Source organism: Ailuropoda melanoleuca, chromosome 2 (genome assembly GCF_002007445.2).
Source record: "Ailuropoda melanoleuca isolate Jingjing chromosome 2, ASM200744v2, whole genome shotgun sequence".
Lineage (NCBI taxonomy): Eukaryota > Metazoa > Chordata > Mammalia > Carnivora > Ursidae > Ailuropoda > Ailuropoda melanoleuca.
Window position 1 is genome coordinate 11,615,423 of NC_048219.1, and position 20,274 is coordinate 11,635,696.

The 20,274-nt window shown below is 49.1% G+C and overlaps 1 protein-coding gene across 4 annotated transcripts; it reads left to right on the plus strand.

Annotated features, from left to right (window-relative positions):
- The first annotated feature begins 1,174 nt into the window (after window positions 1-1,174).
- On the plus strand, window positions 1,175-19,337 carry ZSCAN20 (zinc finger and SCAN domain containing 20). Of its 4 annotated transcripts, none has more exons than XM_034648802.1 (8): window positions 1,175-1,278; window positions 7,517-8,043; window positions 12,292-12,478; window positions 12,933-13,009; window positions 13,301-13,385; window positions 14,766-15,452; window positions 16,896-17,324; window positions 17,907-19,337. In XM_034648802.1, exons 2-8 carry the CDS (start codon window positions 7,627-7,629, stop codon window positions 19,160-19,162), a joined length of 3,138 nt encoding a protein of 1,045 aa, XP_034504693.1. In that variant the 5' UTR covers window positions 1,175-1,278; window positions 7,517-7,626; the 3' UTR covers window positions 19,163-19,337. The 4 variants fall into 4 exon arrangements, with proteins under 4 accessions (XP_034504693.1, XP_034504708.1, XP_002921917.1 ...); XM_034648817.1 differs by having other exon boundaries at window positions 16,899-17,324; XM_002921871.4 differs by lacking the exon at window positions 1,175-1,278 and adding an exon at window positions 1,290-1,372.
- The last annotated feature ends 937 nt before the right edge of the window (window positions 19,338-20,274 follow it).

Genomic DNA, 20,274 nt, shown 5'->3' on the forward strand with positions numbered 1-20,274 from the left:
AGCACTTGCTGTATTGCTAGGTACTATTACTTTCCCCAAAGTCTCATACCCATTAGTAAAAATAATGATAGCTAATGATTATTAAACTCCTTCTGCCCAGCATGTGCCAAGTCCTTTACAAATTTTTCCCCATTTATTCCTTTCACAAACCCTATGCCATTATGATAATTCCCATTTTACAGATAAGGAAAAGAAAGAAGTTAGGTGATTTGCTTGAGGGTTTACAACTAGTGAGTGGCAAAGCCTACATCCTGCACTCGAAAGATGATTCAGACACAAGCAGCTTGATTCCAGATACCATGCTTTACGTGCATTACTGCATTTCATCTTCACAACACCCTGCGATGTAGGTTCTGTTATATCACCTGCATTTTACAGACGCGAAAACCTAACACAAAAGAGATGCAGTAAGACATTCGAGGCCACACAGCTAGAGAAGTAGCTGGGCTGGGATTTGGATCCATGCCTGACTGCAAAACCCACATGCTCAACCCCATATTCAATTGCTCGTATCACGAAGTATTCATAATGGTACAAAGCAACTGCATTTATATTGAAATTATTCTGATTATTATTATTCAAATAATGATTAACATTTTTCCAACACCCACGAAGTGCCAAGCTCTGTACTGATTTACATAATAATGGCTAACAATCGCTGTGGATTATTAGGACCCAGGCCCTGATTTAACGGTCTTAGGTGTATCATCTCACTGAAGCCTCACAGAAACCCGGCGAACGGATGCTATTATTATCCTCACTTTACAGGTGAAGAACGCGAGGTTCACCATCGATCCAAAATCACGTGGCTTAACTGTGAGCTGGAAATTGAACCTACAATTGCCCAACTCTCTCCGGTCCACCAGTCACCCTCTCTATTTATTTCTCCCAGTTTCTGCGCTACCTCTCCCGGGCCCACCGCTCCCCACTCTTTCCGGCAGCAGGCCCCGCCCCTTCGACTTGAGTGCCCGCCCTCTGGGCGGTGCCATGATCTCGGAGTCTGTGGAAAGGACCGGGGTCGCGACAGGCCCCCACGAATAGACCCTGTTTCGATTTGTTCCGGTGCCCGAGACCGGGAGAAGGTAAGACATCTATTGGCTGACGACATCTGACAGGCAGCAAACGGAGGGGGCCGCCCACTGGCCCTCGCGCGGTTCCTTCTGGGAGTTGTAGTCTCAGACGCTCCATTCCCGGGGTGGCGCGGTTCGGACTCCGCGTCCCAGCATTCTCTGCGCGAACTCCGGAGCACTTCCGCCCTGTTGTGAAGTGGGTGTCTCGGTGAGTGAGTCCGGGTGGCGGGGCGGGGGCAGCTGAGACTCAGGCTCTGGGATGGAGGCTTAGGAGGTGGTGGTGTCCCAGGGGACCAGGGAAGGTGAGAGGGGAGAAAGAAGCTCTTCGGTGGGGGTGGGGGTGAGGGGTGGCCAGAGGATGAAGCGTCCGGAGATGGGGAAGGGTCATAGAGGGGTCGGGGATGAGCGGGGAGGTAGAAGGCCCTGGGAGTGAGGAGGGTCGTAGAAAGGTGTGTAGGTGAGGAGACCGAGAGAGGTTCTGGAGGTGGGAGAGTCCTAGAAGGGTCTGGAGACCACGGAGAGAAGGATAGAGGGTTCTCAGTTCCTGGCAAGAAGTGAAAAGGGCCTGAGCTTGAAGCCCGACCTTAAAAATAGTGTTCCAGCCTCTACCTGCCGCCTCGGCAAACATAGCTGATTTGATACCCCTTTACACTTCCTCTAATAGTTGTGACCTCTGGAACCCAGTAGGTGGGACTGGTTATTGTGTTCGGCCCCAAACCAGCACCCCCTTTCCTTCTGCCTGATGGAAGTGAATGGCACCGTCGTCCACTTTAGCCAGGCACCCTCTGATTCCTCTTGCATTCTTCCACATCCAGGATCTTCAGGTCCCTCTGTTTCCTTCATGTGTCCTGAATCTGCCCCTTTCTGGTCAGGGTTTTTGCTGAGTCCTCCCACCTCTTCACCTTCCCAGCCTGGACAGACACATGGTAGCTAGTGTCATCTATTTAACCCACAAATCTGATTGTGCCCTCTGCTTAAAAACTTCTTGGCTCCCATGGCCGGTAGAATTAAGTCCAAACACCTTAGCCTGATGGTCAAGACCTTCATGAACTCCCTCTGCAGCCTAATATTGTGCACCCCGTGTTCCAGGACTGTTTGGTTTTCCCCGTCTCTTGGAGAGGCTGTTTGGTTTTCCACCATTATGTATGCTGTTCTCTCAGTTTAGAGCACACTTTCTCGCCCCATTGTCTGCCAAGAGAACCATTCTTCCAAGAACCAACTCGAATGTTACTTTGTTCAGTTCCCTTATAAGCAGATTAAGTTACACGCCCCCCCCCACGCCAGTTCCACAGACCTCTTTTACTGCATTTACCACATTTGATCATAATTATCTGTGACACTTTTTTTTTTTTACTCTCTCTTCCACTTGACCGTAAGCATCTCCAGGACAGGGACAGTTTCCGAGTCACCTCCATTTCCTTATTGCGCAGCCCAGGGTCGTAAATACTTGATTTAAATCAAGTAAATCAGTAAACACTTGACTACTTGATGCATGTGTGAGTAATGTCAGTCTAGGGTGAGCTTTGCTATACCGGTCTTGAAGACTGCTACTTCTGGTGGGTTTCTAGGGGCATGAGCTTTTAGTCTTCTCCTGCCTGTCAGGGCTGTCTTTGCTGGGTGCTGAATTCATTGCCTATGGGAGTTTAAGCAGGGGTGGCAAATACATAGAATGTGTGCTGCCACTTCTCCGTCCTGTGTCCGGTGTTTGTAGCTAATTGGTGACAACACATGTTGACACGGGTTTCAGAGTCCTTAGTGCAGTTGACTGAACTTGGTGCTTTATGTGAAGCCCATTTGCTCTCCCTGGTTTAAGCCCTTAAATGTGAGGTCCAGTGACTTTAAGCAGTGGCCCGGACCATCAGCCCAGTAAGCTTGGCAGCCTCTGGGGACTCCTCATTTCTTCTTTGGAGGTCACAGACTAGTCTTGGCCTTTGCCACGGGATTGGGGCAGGATTCTTACCAACCCACTGTTCAGTGGGTGGGCTCCTTACGTCCACATCCACACTCAATACCCCAGGAGCCAGGATGCCCCTTAGCTTCCCTGTGTTTGTAAAGGGACCCTGACCCAGTCAACACCAATCCCTCATTGCTTAGGAGGAATCTGTACCCTTTCTAGGTCTTCCGGGATATTGGAAGAGACCTTTGAGATCATTTAGCTGAAAGATGGTAAAGTGACGACAGCCCATGCTGAAAGAAGCCTATCATCATCCTCTATGTAGTCCTGGCATTTGACACAATTTTAAGTTGGTTGCCAATATTTAAAAATCCAGAGTTAGCTTCTCTTGGAAAAAATAGAAGGCCTGGGAACTGGGCCAGTGTTCTCTCTAGTGCTCCATCGTTAGCCACAGCCCCCGCTCCACTCCTGTACCCATTTACATTGCCTGGCCCCTGTAGCCATTTAAATGTGTAGCCACTGATTCTAGCCTTCCTGCCCCTTTTATTTGCTCCCATCATACTAATTGGGGAATCTGGTACAAGCACGGAGTAGGGTCAAGCTGTAAGCTGCAGAGACCACATGGCCTGTCCAAGATCACACAGCTGATAATGGCAGGAGTGGAACTGAAACCCTAATTTGCTCCCTCCACCCTTAATGTTGTTTCCACTCTCCTACCATCTTCTCAGGAGTTTGGATGATTGGCAAACCTAGAGGAAGCTGTGTGGTGCAGTTGAGAAAAATGAGTGGAAAGAGTGAATCTTGGCTGAGTCCCACCTCGGGTTCTTTCTAGTTGTGTGACCTTAAGTGAGGCTTCTTCATAGAAGCTCAGTTCCCAATATGTAAATTGAGGCTATGGACTCATACGTTACAGGATAATTATATTCTAAAGTTAGCACAGAAGGTGGAAATCACATTTAGCCAAAAATCACAGTCACCTTGAAAATCCTTTGGCAAGGAGCCATTTAGAAACCAACACACTGTCTTTCAATAAGCTAACCAGCACAGCTGGGTTTTCTTGTTTGAATGTCAGATGAAAGAGTTGGCCTGTGTTTAGGGATCCTGCTGTATGCAACATACTTTGCTCGCACCCTAGAAAGAAAGGTTTGAGGGAACTCAGACCAACCTGGGGACCAGGAAAGTCATGCTCATTCTGGAACAGACACCTAGTGAATGGAACTGGGTGCATCATTTAAATTATGTGCTTCCTTTCTCTTTCTGGTGTTTGCATGCAGTTTTGTATGTATAAATTACAGATCAGTGTAGTGCGGCCCCACACCAGTGACCCCTCACTTGCTCGCCTGGAGGATTCAGTGAGATTATGAAGGTGGAACACTTAGCAGCAGGGCCAGCACCTCATGGGCACTCAGGAGATGGGCACTCTTTGAGACTGCTGGTCTTAGCGTGGCCCAGATACTCCTGGTCCTCTTAGGACTGTCGAATGCTCTTGTCTATTTTTTTTCCTTCAGCTCTGTGTAAAGTCCCCCTGCTATTTGCTGACTGTATTGACCTCCCTCTGTGGATAGGCCACTATTCATTATCTGTCTAAGAGAGTAGCAGAAAAAGCTTTCAGATTTGTATTTGAAACTAACCTTTGGGACTTTCAAGTCTTCCCAGAAGAAAATACCTACTATTCCAGGCTTTGGGCCTGGCAGAACAACTAATTGCCTATTTTTTTTTTAGTTTCTTTTTTCTTTTTTTTTAAATTTTTTTTATTATATTATGTTAGTCACCATACAATACATCCCTGGTTTCTGATGTAAAGTTCGATGATGCATTAGTTGCGTATAACACAAAATAATTGCCTATTTTGTTATAATGTTGTTCTCTCTGTGCAGGAGCACAGACTTCTTTGCTTGCTTATCGACTGTCTCTCTCATGAGACTGTAACTTTCTTGAAGGTGGAGACTGTCTGTCCCAGTTTCTGGTGGCTCTCCAGCTACCAGCACCGTGAGGGTACATAGCAGGACTCTGTAAATGACTGGTGGTGAAGGAGTCCTTGTGTGAGAGAGCGACACAGATGGTTTTAGACTGGCGCATGAGTAAGGCCGTGGTTAAAAAAAGAAATTTCATGAAAAGTTAATTCTTTAGCTTAATATAAATGATGGACCTTCCATAGCCCATTAGGCTTTCAATGTACCAGATTTACCATTTTAATAAAGGCAACAAAACTGCCCATGCCCCTGCTATTTATCAGGCACTGTGGAGACAGAAGTGGGTGAGATGGAGTCCTGGCCCTAATAATACAATCCGGTGGGGCTGTCAGAGGTCAGAACAGGGAGCTACGATGGTGTAGGAGAACACCTGTATTAGAGCCATGTGCCAGCTACTTTGGGACCACGGGCATGGGGGAGGCGATTCTGGGAGAGCAGGGGTGGGGGCAGGGCAGGGCAAGGGCATGACCTGGTAGCCAGAGAACAAACAGGAAGTTGCCAGGTGCTCGTGAGTTGTGTTCCTCACCTCCTTGTGTACGTGGAGATCTGCAGGAAGGCTTTATTTTCCACCACCCTTGCCTTGTTTCCGGACAGTCCAGTCAGAGGGCCTAAAATCCAAATACCCCCCTCCTCCATTCTCAGCTCAGCTGCGTCATTCCCACTTGGGGGTAGCTGATAGCCTCCTTTGAGTGGGTGTTTTTTATGTCATCTGGATTTGTTGGGAGCGACACAAAGAGCTCATTTGTCCAGAGAAGCCAGCATGAGTGTTGTCAGAGTTTTCGTTGTGTAAAAGAAGCAACCCCAGATGTCCACTCCACCAGCATTTACTGAGAGCCTCCTGTGCGTGCACCGTGCTTGCTGTGGGCGTGGGGGAGCGAAGGGGCAAACTGTATTCCTTGTCCTCAGGCTGTAATCTCTCTGGGGCCACACATACGCACATATGTAATACTACATAGAATGTGGCCTGTGTGACGTAGGTGGAAATAAAGAGGAAAAAAGAATTCCTTCTGGCATGAGCAAGGAGGTCATTTTAAAAAAAATCTAGTGTGTGCGGAAGGGGATTAATTATACGCTTGCTGCATGACACGTCACCATCGTGAGCTAACCATTGTCTCACTGTTTATTGAGCACTTCCCGCGTGTACTGAGCCCTGGACTAGTAAGCTTATGAGCTCGTGGGTAAGAGAACTACAGTACGGCGTGATCAGGCTTATGGCAGAGAAAATGTAGGTGGCGTGGAAGCTGGTGGCACAGGAACGACTGAATCTTGTTTCAGGGCACAGGGAGGGCCTCTGGGAAAAAGTGCCATTGAAGCCAAGACCTAGCTAGGTGAAGAAAGGGAGGACACTTTCTGAAGGAGACTGTCTGCAGCCTGCGGGAGGGTTCAGAGGGCAGCAAGCTGTGCGGCTGGAATGCCCTGACTGGCGGGAGTGTGGCAAAGAGATGAGGTGGGGACGTGGGCAAGGTTCACACTTGGTCCTGAGGAATGTAGGAGGTCACCTGATGGTGTTCAGCAGGAAGTGACCTGGTCAGACTTGGAGCTAGTCTGGTGGTTGTGTGAAGAACCCCAGATCGGGGTGAGGGGAGAGCAGGCAGGGATGTGAGCTAAGAGGCTGGTGCCGTGAAAAGCTTGGCTACTCACTGGCTTGAAGCGGTGGCATTGGGGGTGTAGGTGCTTCGAAGGCCAGGAGGGCACAGTTTGGTGATGAATTGGATGTGGGGGTTGTTGGAGAGAGATGATGAGCAGATTTCTGGTGTGGGTAACTTGATAGAAGGTGCTGCATTGGGGGCCGGGGTGGCTCAGTCAGTGAAGCGTCTGCCTTCGGCTCAGGTCATGGTCTCCAGGTCCTGGGATTGAGCCCCATGTCGGGCTTCCTGCTCAGTGGGGAGCCTGCTTCTCCTCTCTCTGCCCTCCCCCCCTGCTTGTGTGTTCTCTCTCTCTCAAATAAATAAATAAATAAAATCTTAAAAAGAAGAAGATACCTTGGCTGGGTGGAGAGCTCTAGAAGGACAAGTTTGCAGGAGAAAATGTTGAATTCAGTTTGTGGCCCACTGCGTTTGTGGTACCTGGTAGACAGTCAAGTAGAAATGTCCTGTAGATGGTTGGAGTTGGGGTCTGGAGGTCTAGAGGTGGGTCCTGGTGGGAGTTTTGGGAGTCATCAGTTTTGAGATGGTGAAAAACGCCAAATGGATGGGTTGACCAAGAGGGAGTGTGGAGTGAGAGGGATTTTGCAAGGAGAGCACCCTTAGCAGAAAGCCAAAGGTCTGGGGAAAAAAGGCCTTACGGAGGGGGTGACATTTGGAACCCACCTTGAGGAAAGGTCAGCCTTTGGGCATGCGTGGAGGAAGGCAGCCATGCTGGATGGTGAAGGCCTCGATGCCAGAATGCAGTGTTCTGGCGCGTCCCAGAGGACTTCGTACCGTGCTGTCCTCCGAGGCGTGCTGGCCGCTGGTTTGGGGGCCGGGTTGTGGTTTGTCTGCCGCTTATGCTTCTTCCTCTCTTAGCTCCGCTGCCCCAGGCAAAGGCAGTGGAAGGTACAGGGGTCCTCTTACACTGTCCCTTGTCTCTTCTGCCTGCAGAGGCTTGGGGAGCATTGCCTCTCCTGGGAGGCCCTTGAAGGACACTCCTTAGATGCAGGAAGACGTTGAACGAGGACAGCCCGGCTGAAACGAGGTATCCAGGACCGACCATGGCCGTGGCCCTAGAATCCCAGACCCAGGCCTCTCCCCCACCGGAGCCTGAAGAACTCCTGATTGTGAAACTGGAGGGGGATTCGTGGCGATCAGAATCCAAACTCCGGGAGGAGGACCACGACCGCGTCCCTGGGCCTGAGGCCTCCCGCCAGCGCTTCAGGCAGTTCCGGTACAGGGATGCGGCGGGACCCCACGAAGCCTTCAGCCAGCTCTGGGCGCTCTGCTGCCACTGGCTGCGGCCAGAGATCCGCCTCAAAGAGCAGATCCTGGAGCTGCTGGTGCTGGAGCAGTTCCTGACTATCTTACCCGGGGAGGTGCAGGCCTGGGTGCAGGCGCGCCACCCTGAGAGCGGCGAGGAGGCGGTGGCCTTGGTGGAGGATTGGCACCGAGAGGTCCGGGCTGCGGGCCAGAGGGTGAGGCAAACAGTCTCTTCTCCAAGGAGCGGGTCAGGCGAGGCGGCGGGGCTGTGACTAGCTTAATAATTGCGAAAACCGCGGTGGTAATAATCATGATTGTTGTTGTTATTGACCAGCTGACCTGTATTGAGCACTACTGTGTACCCGACACCGTCCTCAGTGCTTTCCATGTGCTATCTCATCTCATTCTGTCAGCAGTTTGATGAGATCGGTCCTGTTACCCTGATTTTACCGATGAGGAAACTGAGGCACAGGCCAGGATAGGTGGGTGGCTTGAGGACACACAGCCCCAGACAGTAGAGCCAGGATGTGTACGCAGGCAGCCTGACGCTGAAGCCTGCGTTCGGAACCACTGCCCAGATTGCCTCCCGGGACCGTACTCGTGGTGTGGGTGACTTGTGTTATGTTTCACGTGTGACGAGACCTTTGGGTGCTGATAGCAGAAATCTGGGTGGACACAGGTAGCATTATCATCCTCACTAAGGCCCCCAGACTCAAGTGGCTTGCAGAGCTCAGTCAGGACGAGCCAGAGCCTAAACCTAGGTCCTCAGGTTCCAAGTTCAGTGTTCTTTCTACGACACGACACATGTCTCATCTGCAAACCGTGGGAATTAAAATACCTCGGAGGCACGAGGCTCAGATGGGTTCGTAACTGACATCTCCTGAGCGCTCACGGTGTGTCAGACGCCGTTCTCAGCTTTCCGTATGTGTTGCTCATCTCGTCCACACAGCAGCCCCGGAAGGTAGGTTGCTGTTCTGCCACCCTTTTTCGGCTGTGTGAGCAGAGACTCAGAGGTAAGTAGCTTGCCTGGATTTATGTAACGAAGCGGTAGAGACGAGATTAAGGAAAGTGAAAGCATCGTGGATTTAACAGTTGCAGTTTCACCAATTTGCAGGAGACCGAAGGCCCATGATGCCATGATGATTTTTCTGTGGCACCCCTTTTTTTTTTTGAATCCTGCTTTTGAATCTGGCATGTGTAGAGCAGAGTCCTTGAGCTGGCTCCAGGCTGAGCCAGCCGCCTAGAACCTTCATCTCAACATTACCCTGCTGCGTCCTCTTCTTACAGGATCAGTCACCTTCGTGATGTTACAGTTCATTACATTTTGTTGGGGGAAATGATAGGTTTGAGAACATCCCTTGCAAATGGCAGGGGTTTTCTGTAAAAGGTAAAGCCCTGGACAGATGTGAGATCAGGGGAAGAAAGGTTTGTGGTCTGTGGGTTGGCTTTTTGGATTCCTGATTGAAGACACAGAAAGCGTCCTATTTGAAGTTACAGAACTAAGTGTGACAAAGTGGACTTTATTTGAATATACCAGTCCACCCTCGTAGATGATTTCTTGTCAAGAAACCAGCCATTCGTCTTAAGTGGCAGTGGAAAAACAAATGGAAGTCTTAGGACTTCAGAGCTGAGAGATGAACTTGAGACCCAGAGATGAGAGTCGATTTAAATCAGGGTCTTTGTGAGTCTTTATCTGTAAAATCAGAGGGTTGGACTAGACCAAAAGTTCTCAAATTATACCCCTGTGAGCTGAGCCGAGGTTGAACTGCTTCTAAAATTGGGGAGGGGGGGAAGTAAGGTAATGGAACATTCTCTATGATGTATTATTTTCCTGTGACTTTTATTTTTATTTTTTAACTTTCTCCCTGCTCCTGAGTGCTGACAAATGTCAGAACGAATGGGTAAGTAGCAGAGGGGCTCCCTGCCCCCACAGATGTTACAGCTTGTGATTACACTGCAGGCTGCCTGACTCAGTTACGTTTTCTGCAAGTGAAATTTTTCCAAGACTTCCCAGCTAACTAGGCTCCTCAGAGAGAACCGTCTGGAAAAGGCGGCGCTGCTGGGCTCAATGTCCTCCAAGATACTTTCCTTGAAGAGACCGTTCAGCTCTGCCGTTGGGTGGGTTTTGGCTTGTTGATTCTGTCGTCACCTCTTCCAGAACCCCTCTCCCCATCAGGTGCGTAGACATTTAAAAAAATAAAAATAGACTTTATTTTTTAGAGCAGTCGTAGGTTCAGAGCCAAACTGAGCAGAAAGTGCAGAGGGTTCTCATCTGCAGCCCCCCAGCCCACATGCCCGTCGTTCCCCACGAGAGTGGCGCACCTGTCGGGATTGGTGCCCTTACACGAATGCATCGTTACCACCCAAAGTCTCTAGTTTACGTTGGACATCACTTTTGGGGTTGAGCATTCTGTGGGTTTTAACAAATGTATAACAGCATGTGTCCACCATTATACTATCACATACAAGGTGGTTTCACTGCCCTAAAAATCCTCTGTGCTGTGCGTATTTATCCTTCTCTTCCCCAAACCCCTAGCAGCCACTGATCTTTTCACTGGCTTCAGGGTTTTGCCTTTTCCAAAGTGTCACATCGGCGGAAGCATACAGGATGTATGCGGCCTTTGCAGATTGGCTCTGTCACTTAGTAGTGTGCATTTGACATTCCTCCATTGTCTTCATGGCCTAATAGCTCATTTCTTTTTGGCGCCGAGTGATAGTCCATCGTCTGGACGTACTGCAGTTTCTTCACCTCCTGAAGCTCGTCTTGGGTGCTTCCAGGTTGGCAGTTAGGACTAAAACCGCTATAAACATCCGCGTGCAGGCTTTGGCGTGCACAGGCATGTCTGATGGATTCTTTCTTCATCCCTGCCCAACCAGTATTCTACGGATTTTGTTCCTTCTTCTCACTTGAATCTCCTCCTTTCTGTGCCTACAACTGCCATCCGTGGAATCAGAATGTTGCTTAGGCGTGGCCGTAGTTGGAGGAGCTCGGGCTAGGAGTGAGGGTGGTTACGGAGTCCAGTTGCACAATTCCTCTGGAGATTGTACGATTATAGCTTTAACAGAGACGTTGGTTTGTTTTTTCCTTAACCGTGGAAGGAGGTTGTAAGCAGGTGTTTTCTCCCTATAAACCACACAGGACATTGGTGGATGGCTTCATTTGGAATGGCTTTTTATGCTCATGGCCCATTCCTATATATTTTAAGGATAAACATCCCTGTCTTTGAGAGAACATTGGAGTTTTCAGATCAGCCAAAAGATTTTTGGAGTTACAGTTTCACAAATTCAATAAGTCGATGAAGGTGGATGTCTTATTTTTTGAATCAAAAAATAAGATTCAGAGCGATGTATACAATTGCTACGTTTTATATAAAAATGCAGAAGAAATAAGAGTCTGTATTCGTAGATACTTGTATATAAGAAACCGAAAGGATGGCCAACAGTGGTTTCCGGTGGGGAGGGGTGGGGAGAAGGAGGACACTGGGCAGATGGGATGGGCACAGGGCTAGGCATGGGCTCTTTTCACTGACTAGATCTTCAAAGTTTCCATTTTTGAACCACCTGGGTATTAAAAATACCTACAGAAAACATTGAAACACATTTTTTAAAGTTCTGTAAGGCAGTGAGATTGTTACGTTGTTGAGGTTTTAGGGCCAGGAAATAACATCTCCACCTCCATCTCTGAATTTAGAACCAACGGACAGAACAGAAATGAGCTTGGTGATTGATAATGCTGAGTTGGGTGCTGTTTATTCATCGATTATTCCCTCTTATTTTATATATGTGGTCTGTGTCTGAGTGCTTTTGTGTCTGAACTTCTGCATTGAAATCGAAATTGCCGCTTCGTTTTTCCTTTTGAGTTACAGTGCCTCGTCTCTGCTTCTCCTTCTGTTTTAAGAGTAGATGGGCCTTTCTCAAACAGCGCATACTTTCATTCCATTTTAAAATTCCATCTGTAGTTGTTTGCCTCTCCTTTCTTTTATATTTATTTTTGAATTTTCTTTGCCTTGCAGCAGGAATATTTAGAGCAGTTATATTTAGACTTATTGTTATATCTGTTTTTATCTTTTGACGGATACCTGGTTAACTTCTATGTTTTCTTGATACCTTAAAAGTGAAACCACCTATTTTTGATGTTTAGAGGTTATATTTTCATGTCATAAAATCATGTTATATGATTTCTTTGTTTACGATTCAGAAATGTTGGGAACAGTAGCAGCCTCATTGAGACACTTGTGCAGTCTCCCCGTGTCGAACAAAACAGTAGTCATTTGGTGTTATCAATGCTGGTCTGTTTGCTAACATCAGTCTCATGGCTTTGTTGTCATACTGTGAGTCATCTTTGGATCTAAAAAAGAGCCTGTGACCCTCTGGACCACAGCTGTGCTTGAAGAGCATTCCGTGCCCTAGCAGAATTGGTCTTACTGAACTGACGATTGGGAATTTTGACTGTCTATGTGTAGGAACTGGGCTTGTGTGCAGAAGAGACCCGGTCCTTAAAGGCAATGCAGGAATCTCCGCCTTGTCAGCTGCAGCCCACGAATCACTGGCCTGAGGCACAGTGCCAGAAGCAGTGGGTGAAGAAGTCCTGCCCTGCCCTTCCCAAGCATCTGGACGCCAAGATGGCGCCGCAGCCCTTGAAGGAGAGTGGTGAGCGCCAAGAATCGGGGGACAGGAGGGAAGAGAGGGAAGGTGTAGAGGGGGTAAGGAAGGGTGCATGGGGTGAGGGACGTGAGGAATTCAAGGCAAGGGGTGGACTAGTGTCTGATGGCCACGCTGAGAAGGAAGGCAGGTGAGCATCGTGCAGGAAGAGGAAGTTCCCAGCGATGTGGGCACACCCCACTGAGCTGAATCGTGCCGCACGTTCAGGTTGGGTTGGGGCCAGGTGATCCTAGGGGTTTGAGCTGGCATCTTACACATGGCCCCTCTCTCGGGGCGGCTTCGGAGCCAGACACTCCAGAATGGAAGTAAAAGGGGACATCTGCCCTGGCTAGAGGGGCAGTCTCAGCCTGATGCAAGCGTGGCCTTTGGAAAGCTGGGTCTGGGAGGGGATGGTTTTTTGGGAACCAGAGCTTGGGTGTCAGAGACTTTTTCTTCTCCTTAGCTGTCCTCACTCCCCGAGTCCCTACTCTTCCAAAGATGGGGAGCGTTGGAGATTGGGAGGTGACAGCTGAGTCCCAGGTAAGCCGCTGTTTGTCCTTTCCTTCCTGTCCTGACTTCTCCTGGGCCCTTGCCCCCGCACGCTTCTCCTCTCTCCGTGGTCTGCCCCCAGCAGAAGGGCATATATCACAGGGCGTCAGCCTGTGCCCCCGGGCCCCGATCTGCGGGACCTCTCCTCAGTCATGCTGCTCTTTACGATGCTGGCCTCACACAGGGTCTGCCTGTGTCTGTGGGCTCTCCTCGGGCCTGCTTGGGCCAGCTAGCATTCCCAGGGTGTTTTCGATTGCAGTCCTTGTCTCGTACATCCCACAGGAAGCCCTGGGCCCTGGCAAACACGCCGAGAAGGAGTTCTGCAAGGACCCCCCAGGAGACGGGTGTGGGAACGGTGTGCCCCTAGGTAAGGAAACAGCGCCCTCTCAAGAAGACCTTGTCTTCTGGTTTCTGGTACACTCAGTTCCCAAAGAATGTTTGTCACCCCCTTAAGACTCGTGGCTCTGGGAAGTCTGGCACTTGAGACGCAGGAAGAGGGCATGCTCTTTGTGACCAGCTCTGGTGGCAGGGACGGAGTGTGGGGCGTGGGGTCTGCCTGCACAGCGGCTGGCGGCTGGCTTCCAAGAGCCTGCCCTCTTGGGGCTCATTTCCTCGGTACATGCGACTGTCCTAGGCTGTCTCAGAAATCCAGTCCTTTCAGCAGCAGACAGGGTCCATCTCTCAGGGGCAGACTCCAGGGAGCTGAGCCCATGAGACTGATGAACTAAACCACAGTGAGAAGTAAACGTCACGGGGCTCAAAGCTCTTGAAGCCCGGTGGCCAGCGCCTGGCTCTGTAGACGCATCTCAGGGAGCCAAACAAAAACGAACCATTTCCCTGTGGAGCCTGGGGTCAGTGCGAGGGGTCAGACGTGAGAGGGGGATAAAATGGAAGACAGTGCTAGGTGTGCCTCCTAAGGGGAGCTGAGGGGAGACACGGGAATCTTGGTGGCACCTTTCTTGACAGTTGAACTCCTTTTTTACATACACCGTGATATCTAGGAAAAGTGTTCACAGCAAACTTTGGGAAATGCCGAACCACGTAAAGTTTCTTTAAGCGCCCAGCTCTTTCTGACCTAGTCGTCTTCAGATCTTTCTTTTAATTAAAGGCTTCCTGTTTCGTGAGGGCTGGGAGCTGCTGGGACAGCAGTCCTTTACACATAGCTGCTAAGTGTTTTAAAAAATAAGGAAATGTATTTTCTCACGTTTTTGGAAGTTGAGCGGAGGGCATGCTCCAACCACAGTACGGAGTGGCTCAGCAGCGTCCTGGCGGACCTCGCTTCTTCCTCTCTGCCGTGCCGTCCTCAGTGTCTGTTTCGTACTTGAGTTGTCATGTGTCATAATCAAAAGATAGATGCCGATGTCAGTTGGGCTCACAAGTTTTCTAGCAAGAGACACACACAAACACACACACGCACGCGTGCGCACACACAAACACATACACAGGGCACGTGAGTGAGAGAGAGGGAAACCTTTCCTTCAACCATTAAATTCATTCTGGTTGGGCCAGTTTAGGTCACGTGCCCATCTGTGGACCAGTAACACTTACTTTTTGTGTGATATGTTTCATAACTACAACAAAGAAAGCAAGTGAACAAAGCAAACCGGTCTGTTAACGTGGGGAATTGGCATGGGAATTTCTCATTAGCCTCATGCAGGGAAATGATCTCCTACAGGGGCATTTTGGACAAACGCTCTGCTCAGTGTATCATTTCTACTTAATCATTTCTCGTCTTTCTTTTATTTAGGTGTTCCAGTTTCAAAACCAAGTATCAACAGCCAGCGAGAGCAGGGATCAGAATTTTGGCGTCCAAGCTTTATAAATTCCGGAAAAAGGAACACTGCAGATTACAACCCAGGCAGTGAGCAAACAAGACCAGCTCAGGCATTGGCCTGGAGAGACTCAAAGCCCTGGGAGGAACCGTACCAGTGGGACATGGAGGACATGAAGGTGTCGGGTGTGCACTGGGGCTACGAGGAAACCAAGACTTTTCTGGCCATTTTGAGTGAGTCTCCTTTCTCTGAAAAGCTCCGGACTTGTCACCAGAACCGCCAGGTGTACCGGGCCATTGCAGAGCGGCTGAGGGCTCGGGGCTTCCTGCGGACTCTGGAGCAGTGTCGCTACAGGGTCAAAAACCTCCTCCGGAATTACCGGAAAGCCAAGAGCAGCCACCCACCAGGGACGTGCCCCTTCTATGAGGAGCTGGAGGCCCTGGTGAGGGCGCGGACGGCCGTCAGAGTCACAGGTGGCCCAGGAGAGGCTGTGACGCTCCCCAGGCTGGTGGACAGCGATGTGGAAATGGATGAGCAGGAGGAAGGGGGCTGGGAGCCTGAGGAGACGGCAGAAGACTGTAATGGTGATGACCTGGCCACCGATGATTCCGTCCAGGGGCCCAGGCTTCCAGGGGGCCCAGCTCTGTTCCAGAGTCGTATCGGTAAGAACAAGGGGCCGTAGCAGGTCCAGATGCCAACTCTCCCGCCAGCCAAACCTTTGCTCCCCGAGTTCAGGGCGTAGACTGGATGGCAGGTCTGGACTGACGCCACTGGAGTAAGCTGTTAAGTTCCTTGGGTTATCCTCAAACTCCTACTCTTTCCTCCTATGTTCAGTTTCCTAGAATGAGTTTTCTCAGCTATAGAAACAACCTTTCAAACCTTAAGGAACCCTGAAGAGCTAATTCAGTATCAGTGGACCTTGAACAATGCAGGGGTTAGGATACCGATCCTCTGCTCAGTCGAAAATACACATGTAACGTTTGACTCCCCCTAAATTTAACTACTGATAGCGCATACCGTGGACCACAAGCCTACTGGTACCGTCAATAGCACATGTTTTATATATGTATTATATACTGTATTCTTACAATGAAGTAAGCTAGAGAAAAAGTGTTATTCAAATCACAAGGAAGAGAAAATACATTTACAGTGTGTACTCTATATACTGTATATGTCAAACCAAATCTGTGTATTAGTGGATCTGTGCAGTTCAAACCTGTGCTGTTCAAGGGTCAGCTATATTTGTGAGTGTGTCACTAAGGATGGGGAAGGTTATCCTGTTACACGAATGGACTTTTAATTTTAATGTGTGATGAGCACATCAGCCTGTGACTTCACAGACAGTAAATTTAGGTAAAGAAAGATACTGAGTGAGATATTTACCATGTAACAGAAATCCTGATGGTATAGCGTTGAACACGTGACATTTGGGAAACACCCAATCATTGTAAAAGCGGAAATACGGAAGCCCAAGAGATAAACCGTCTTATCTAAAGCTACACAGTGAGGTAGGGGCAGAGTCAGGGTCAGAGCCCAGAGCTCCCGTCTCCAGTTTTCTGTGTTTTTCCCTCCACCATGCTGTCCCCCTGGGCTGCATCGTTTATCTACAGAGGACCTCAGAACAGACCACGTCCTTTTCATTCCTCCACAAAAGGAAAGGGCATCCTCAGCTGGATGCTATTGCAAGATTATTTGAAGTCCATTTATGTCTAGGGATTCTCAGTTCCCATGTTTGTTAAGAGGAAAGTTCATAAAGTAACTAGAGGATGTATATGGAATGGATATAGAGAAAGACTCTTGGATCCTAGCTTAAGGCCTTTCCCCACAGTGAAGCCAGAGGAGTGGGTCACATGGTATAATGTGGCCACCGAAGTCCTCTTCAGGTAAGACTCAAGAGTTAATGGAAACTCTTAGAAGGGGGCAGGGTGGGAGGCTGTGGCATACCTCTGAGAAGCAAGGGAATAGTCTTGGCTGGTGCCCCGGGTGCCTGGAAGACTTCTGAGGTGCCTGTGTTCTAGGCATTTGGTGGGGCAGGAACCCTGAACCCTGATGACCCAGGCAAGTCTTATTATGCCTCACGGTTCTGAACTCTTCCCTCCTGACAGCAGGTGTGCACTGGGGCTACGAGGAGACCAAGGCCTTCCTGACCATTCTCAGCGAGTCCCCATTCTCTGAAAAGCTTCGCACCTGTCACCAGAACAGCCAGGTGTACCGGGCCATTGCGGAGCGGCTGTGTGCACAGGGCTTCCTGCGGACCCTGGAGCAGTGTCGCTACAGATTCAAAAACCTCCTTCGAAGCTACCGGAAAGCCAAGAGCAGCCACCCACCAGGGACGTGCCCCTTCTATGAGGAGCTGGACTCCCTGATGAGGGCGCGGACTGCGGTCAGAGCCATGGTAACCCTCAGGGAGGCAGCAGGTCTCCATAGGTCCGGGCAGAGCAGTACCGAGGCTGATGACCAGCAGGCCTGGGATGAGATGGCAGATGAAGATGCCATCAAATCTCCAGCCCCACGTCCTAATACCCCGGATACCGGTAAGCCGGGAGTAATTCGATGCCCACAAAATCCAGAAGCATGCAGGGAGAGCAAGGGGGCCAGCTCATTATCGTTTGTCTCTGAACTATAAGAGAGAATAGAAATTAATAGAAAAAGCATTTGTGATTTGCTCAGATGATTCAGTCTCTAGCTTTGTGTAATCCCCAAATGAGATAAGCAGTCAGGTCTTGATTTTACTGGTTTTTATCTGGGAAATTATAATTTTATTCAAAGTTTATTCAATTTCTCATGGCGTGGGCTATTTGTAATGTGCTAGAAGAAGGAGGTGTTCAGTATTGAGTAGAGGGATGGGGGAGTTGAGCAGAGACTGACTAGCTGGCTGGGTGGCCTGGGCCTCATGACTCCAAAGGTGGGGTCATGTTCCAGGCTCCGCTCTCTGTTTTGCAGGTCAGAAATTTACATATGCACCCAAACTTGATCAGTTTCATGTTAGTCACATTACAAGATGTGAACAGAAAATATGTGATATAAATTCACGTTAGTTAAATTCACAAGATACAAGGTCTATAAATAGATGTTAACTAATGAATGAAGAAAAACTGCATTTCTGTCTGTTTTAGGGTTTGAGATGAGGCATAAGGATGAAGACCAGATTTCGGAGCAGGACATTTTTGAGGATTTGCCTGGAGCCTTATCAAAATGTACTAGAGAGGATGTTTGCCACCCTCCTGACTGGGGGCAAGACAGTGACAACGAAGGCGAAGGCGAAGGGCAGTGGGGAAACCACCCCCAGGAGCAGTGGGAAGAATGTTCTTCTGAAGAGGACTTAGAAAAACTTATCGACCATCAGGGCCTGTACTTGGCAGAGAAACCCTACAAGTGTGATACATGTGTGAAAAGTTTCAGTCGGAGCTCCCACTTCATCGCCCACCAGCGGATCCACACAGGTGAGAAACCCTACAAATGCCTTGAATGTGGGAAGAGCTTTAGTGACCGCTCCAACCTCAATACCCATCAGAGAATCCACACTGGAGAGAAGCCCTACAAATGCCTTGAATGTGGGAAAGGCTTTAGTGATCACTCCAATCTTGTCACCCACCAGAGAATCCACACAGGGGAGAAGCCCTATAAATGTGGGGAATGTTGGAAAAGTTTCAACCAGAGCTCAAACCTCCTGAAACATCAGAGAATCCACTTGGGAGGCAATCCTGACCATTGTGGTGAGCCTGGGGAAAACTTTGGCCAAAGCCCACCCTTCAGTGCTCACTGCAGGAACTCTGCACAAGAGACATCTCTTGAACAACCTCAGAGTGCCAGTAAGAACTTGAACTCTGGCCCACACAGCACCAACTCAGGGGAAAAGCTTTACCAGTGTTCTGACTGTGGAAGAACCTTCTCTAAGAGCTCTGCCCTCATTAGTCACCAAAGAATCCATACGGGAGAGAAACCATATGAATGTGCCGAATGTGGGAAAAGCTTCAGTAAGAGCTCCACGCTGGCTAACCACCAGCGAACCCACACGGGGGAGAAGCCGTACAAGTGTGTGGACTGTGGGAAGTGCTTCAGTGAGCGCTCCAAGCTCATCACACACCAGAGGGTGCACACAGGAGAGAAGCCCTACAAATGCCTCGAGTGTGGAAAGTTCTTTCGTGATCGTTCCAACCTCATTACTCACCAGCGGATTCACACGGGCGAGAAGCCTTATAAGTGCAGAGAATGTGGGAAATGTTTTAACCAGAGTTCTAGTCTGATTATTCACCAGAGAATCCACACTGGGGAGAAACCCTACAAGTGCACGGAGTGTGGGAAAGACTTCAACAATAGCTCGCACTTCAGTGCCCACCGGAGAACTCATGCAGGAGGGAAAACGTCATAGGAGACCCCCCTCACCCCTGCCACAGCAAAAGAGATAAATGTATATTTAAATCTCTTGAGATCGTGAGATATATGCTAGAAACTTACCCAGTTTTTAAGCTTGGTGTAGACCCAGGGAAGCTATCTTGGTATAATCCAGGTTATTTGGAAGTGAATTACAAATGCTAAGGTCCAGATTTGAAGGCACTTTTTTTTTTAATTTTTAAAAATTTTTAATTTTTTTAATTTTTATTTTTTTATTTTTAATTTTTAACTTAAATTTAGTGTATTATTAGTTTCAGGGGTGGAATTTAGTGATTTATCAGTTGCATATAACACCCAGTGCTCATTCCATCAAGTGCCCTCCTTCATGCCCGTCACCCAGTTACCCCAGCCCCCCACCCACCTCCCCTCCAGCAGCCCTCAGTTTGTTTCCTCGAGTGAAGCGTCTCTTATGGTTTGAAGGCACTTTTCTTAAGTGTAATTTGTTTTTCTCTTATAAAAGTCCCCCATGTGGTCCTCAGGCTGTCCTTATATTTGCCGTCACGGGAAGGCTTTATCAGTGTTCGAGCCAGACTGATAACGTAGGAGATTAGAGGTAAATCTCTGCTCATGAGCAGTGATTCCAGACCTCAGTGTGCCTCTACGCTGCCCACAGGTACGCACGGTCCGTTGGCACATCAGCAGGTCTCATGCACGGCAGCTTTCAGTTGGGGCGTATCCATACAGAAGAACTTTGAGACTGGAGAGAGGCGTAATTGGGAATCGGTGGGCTAACGCAGACCGCCGTGACCTCAGCACAGGGGAGGAGCTTCAGTGATGTCATTGCTAACTATTAATAATAGCAAAGGTAGCCAGTATTGATGGAACATTTGCTCTTTGGCAGGCTCTGTGCTAAGCACCTTGTACACATCCCCTCACTCCTTACGGCAGCCCTGGGAGGAAGGTACTAATGTCCCGATTTCCCAGAGGAGAAAACTGAGGCTTGGGAAAGCTAAGTAACGCGCTTGGGTGGCATGTCTGAAAATAGCAGGGGCAGACTTTCACCAGCTCTTTCTGTCTGTGGTGCCTGAGGTGTTCCCAACCATCGTACTGTACCCCCTGCCACAGGAGGGCGGGTAACTCAGGTGCAAG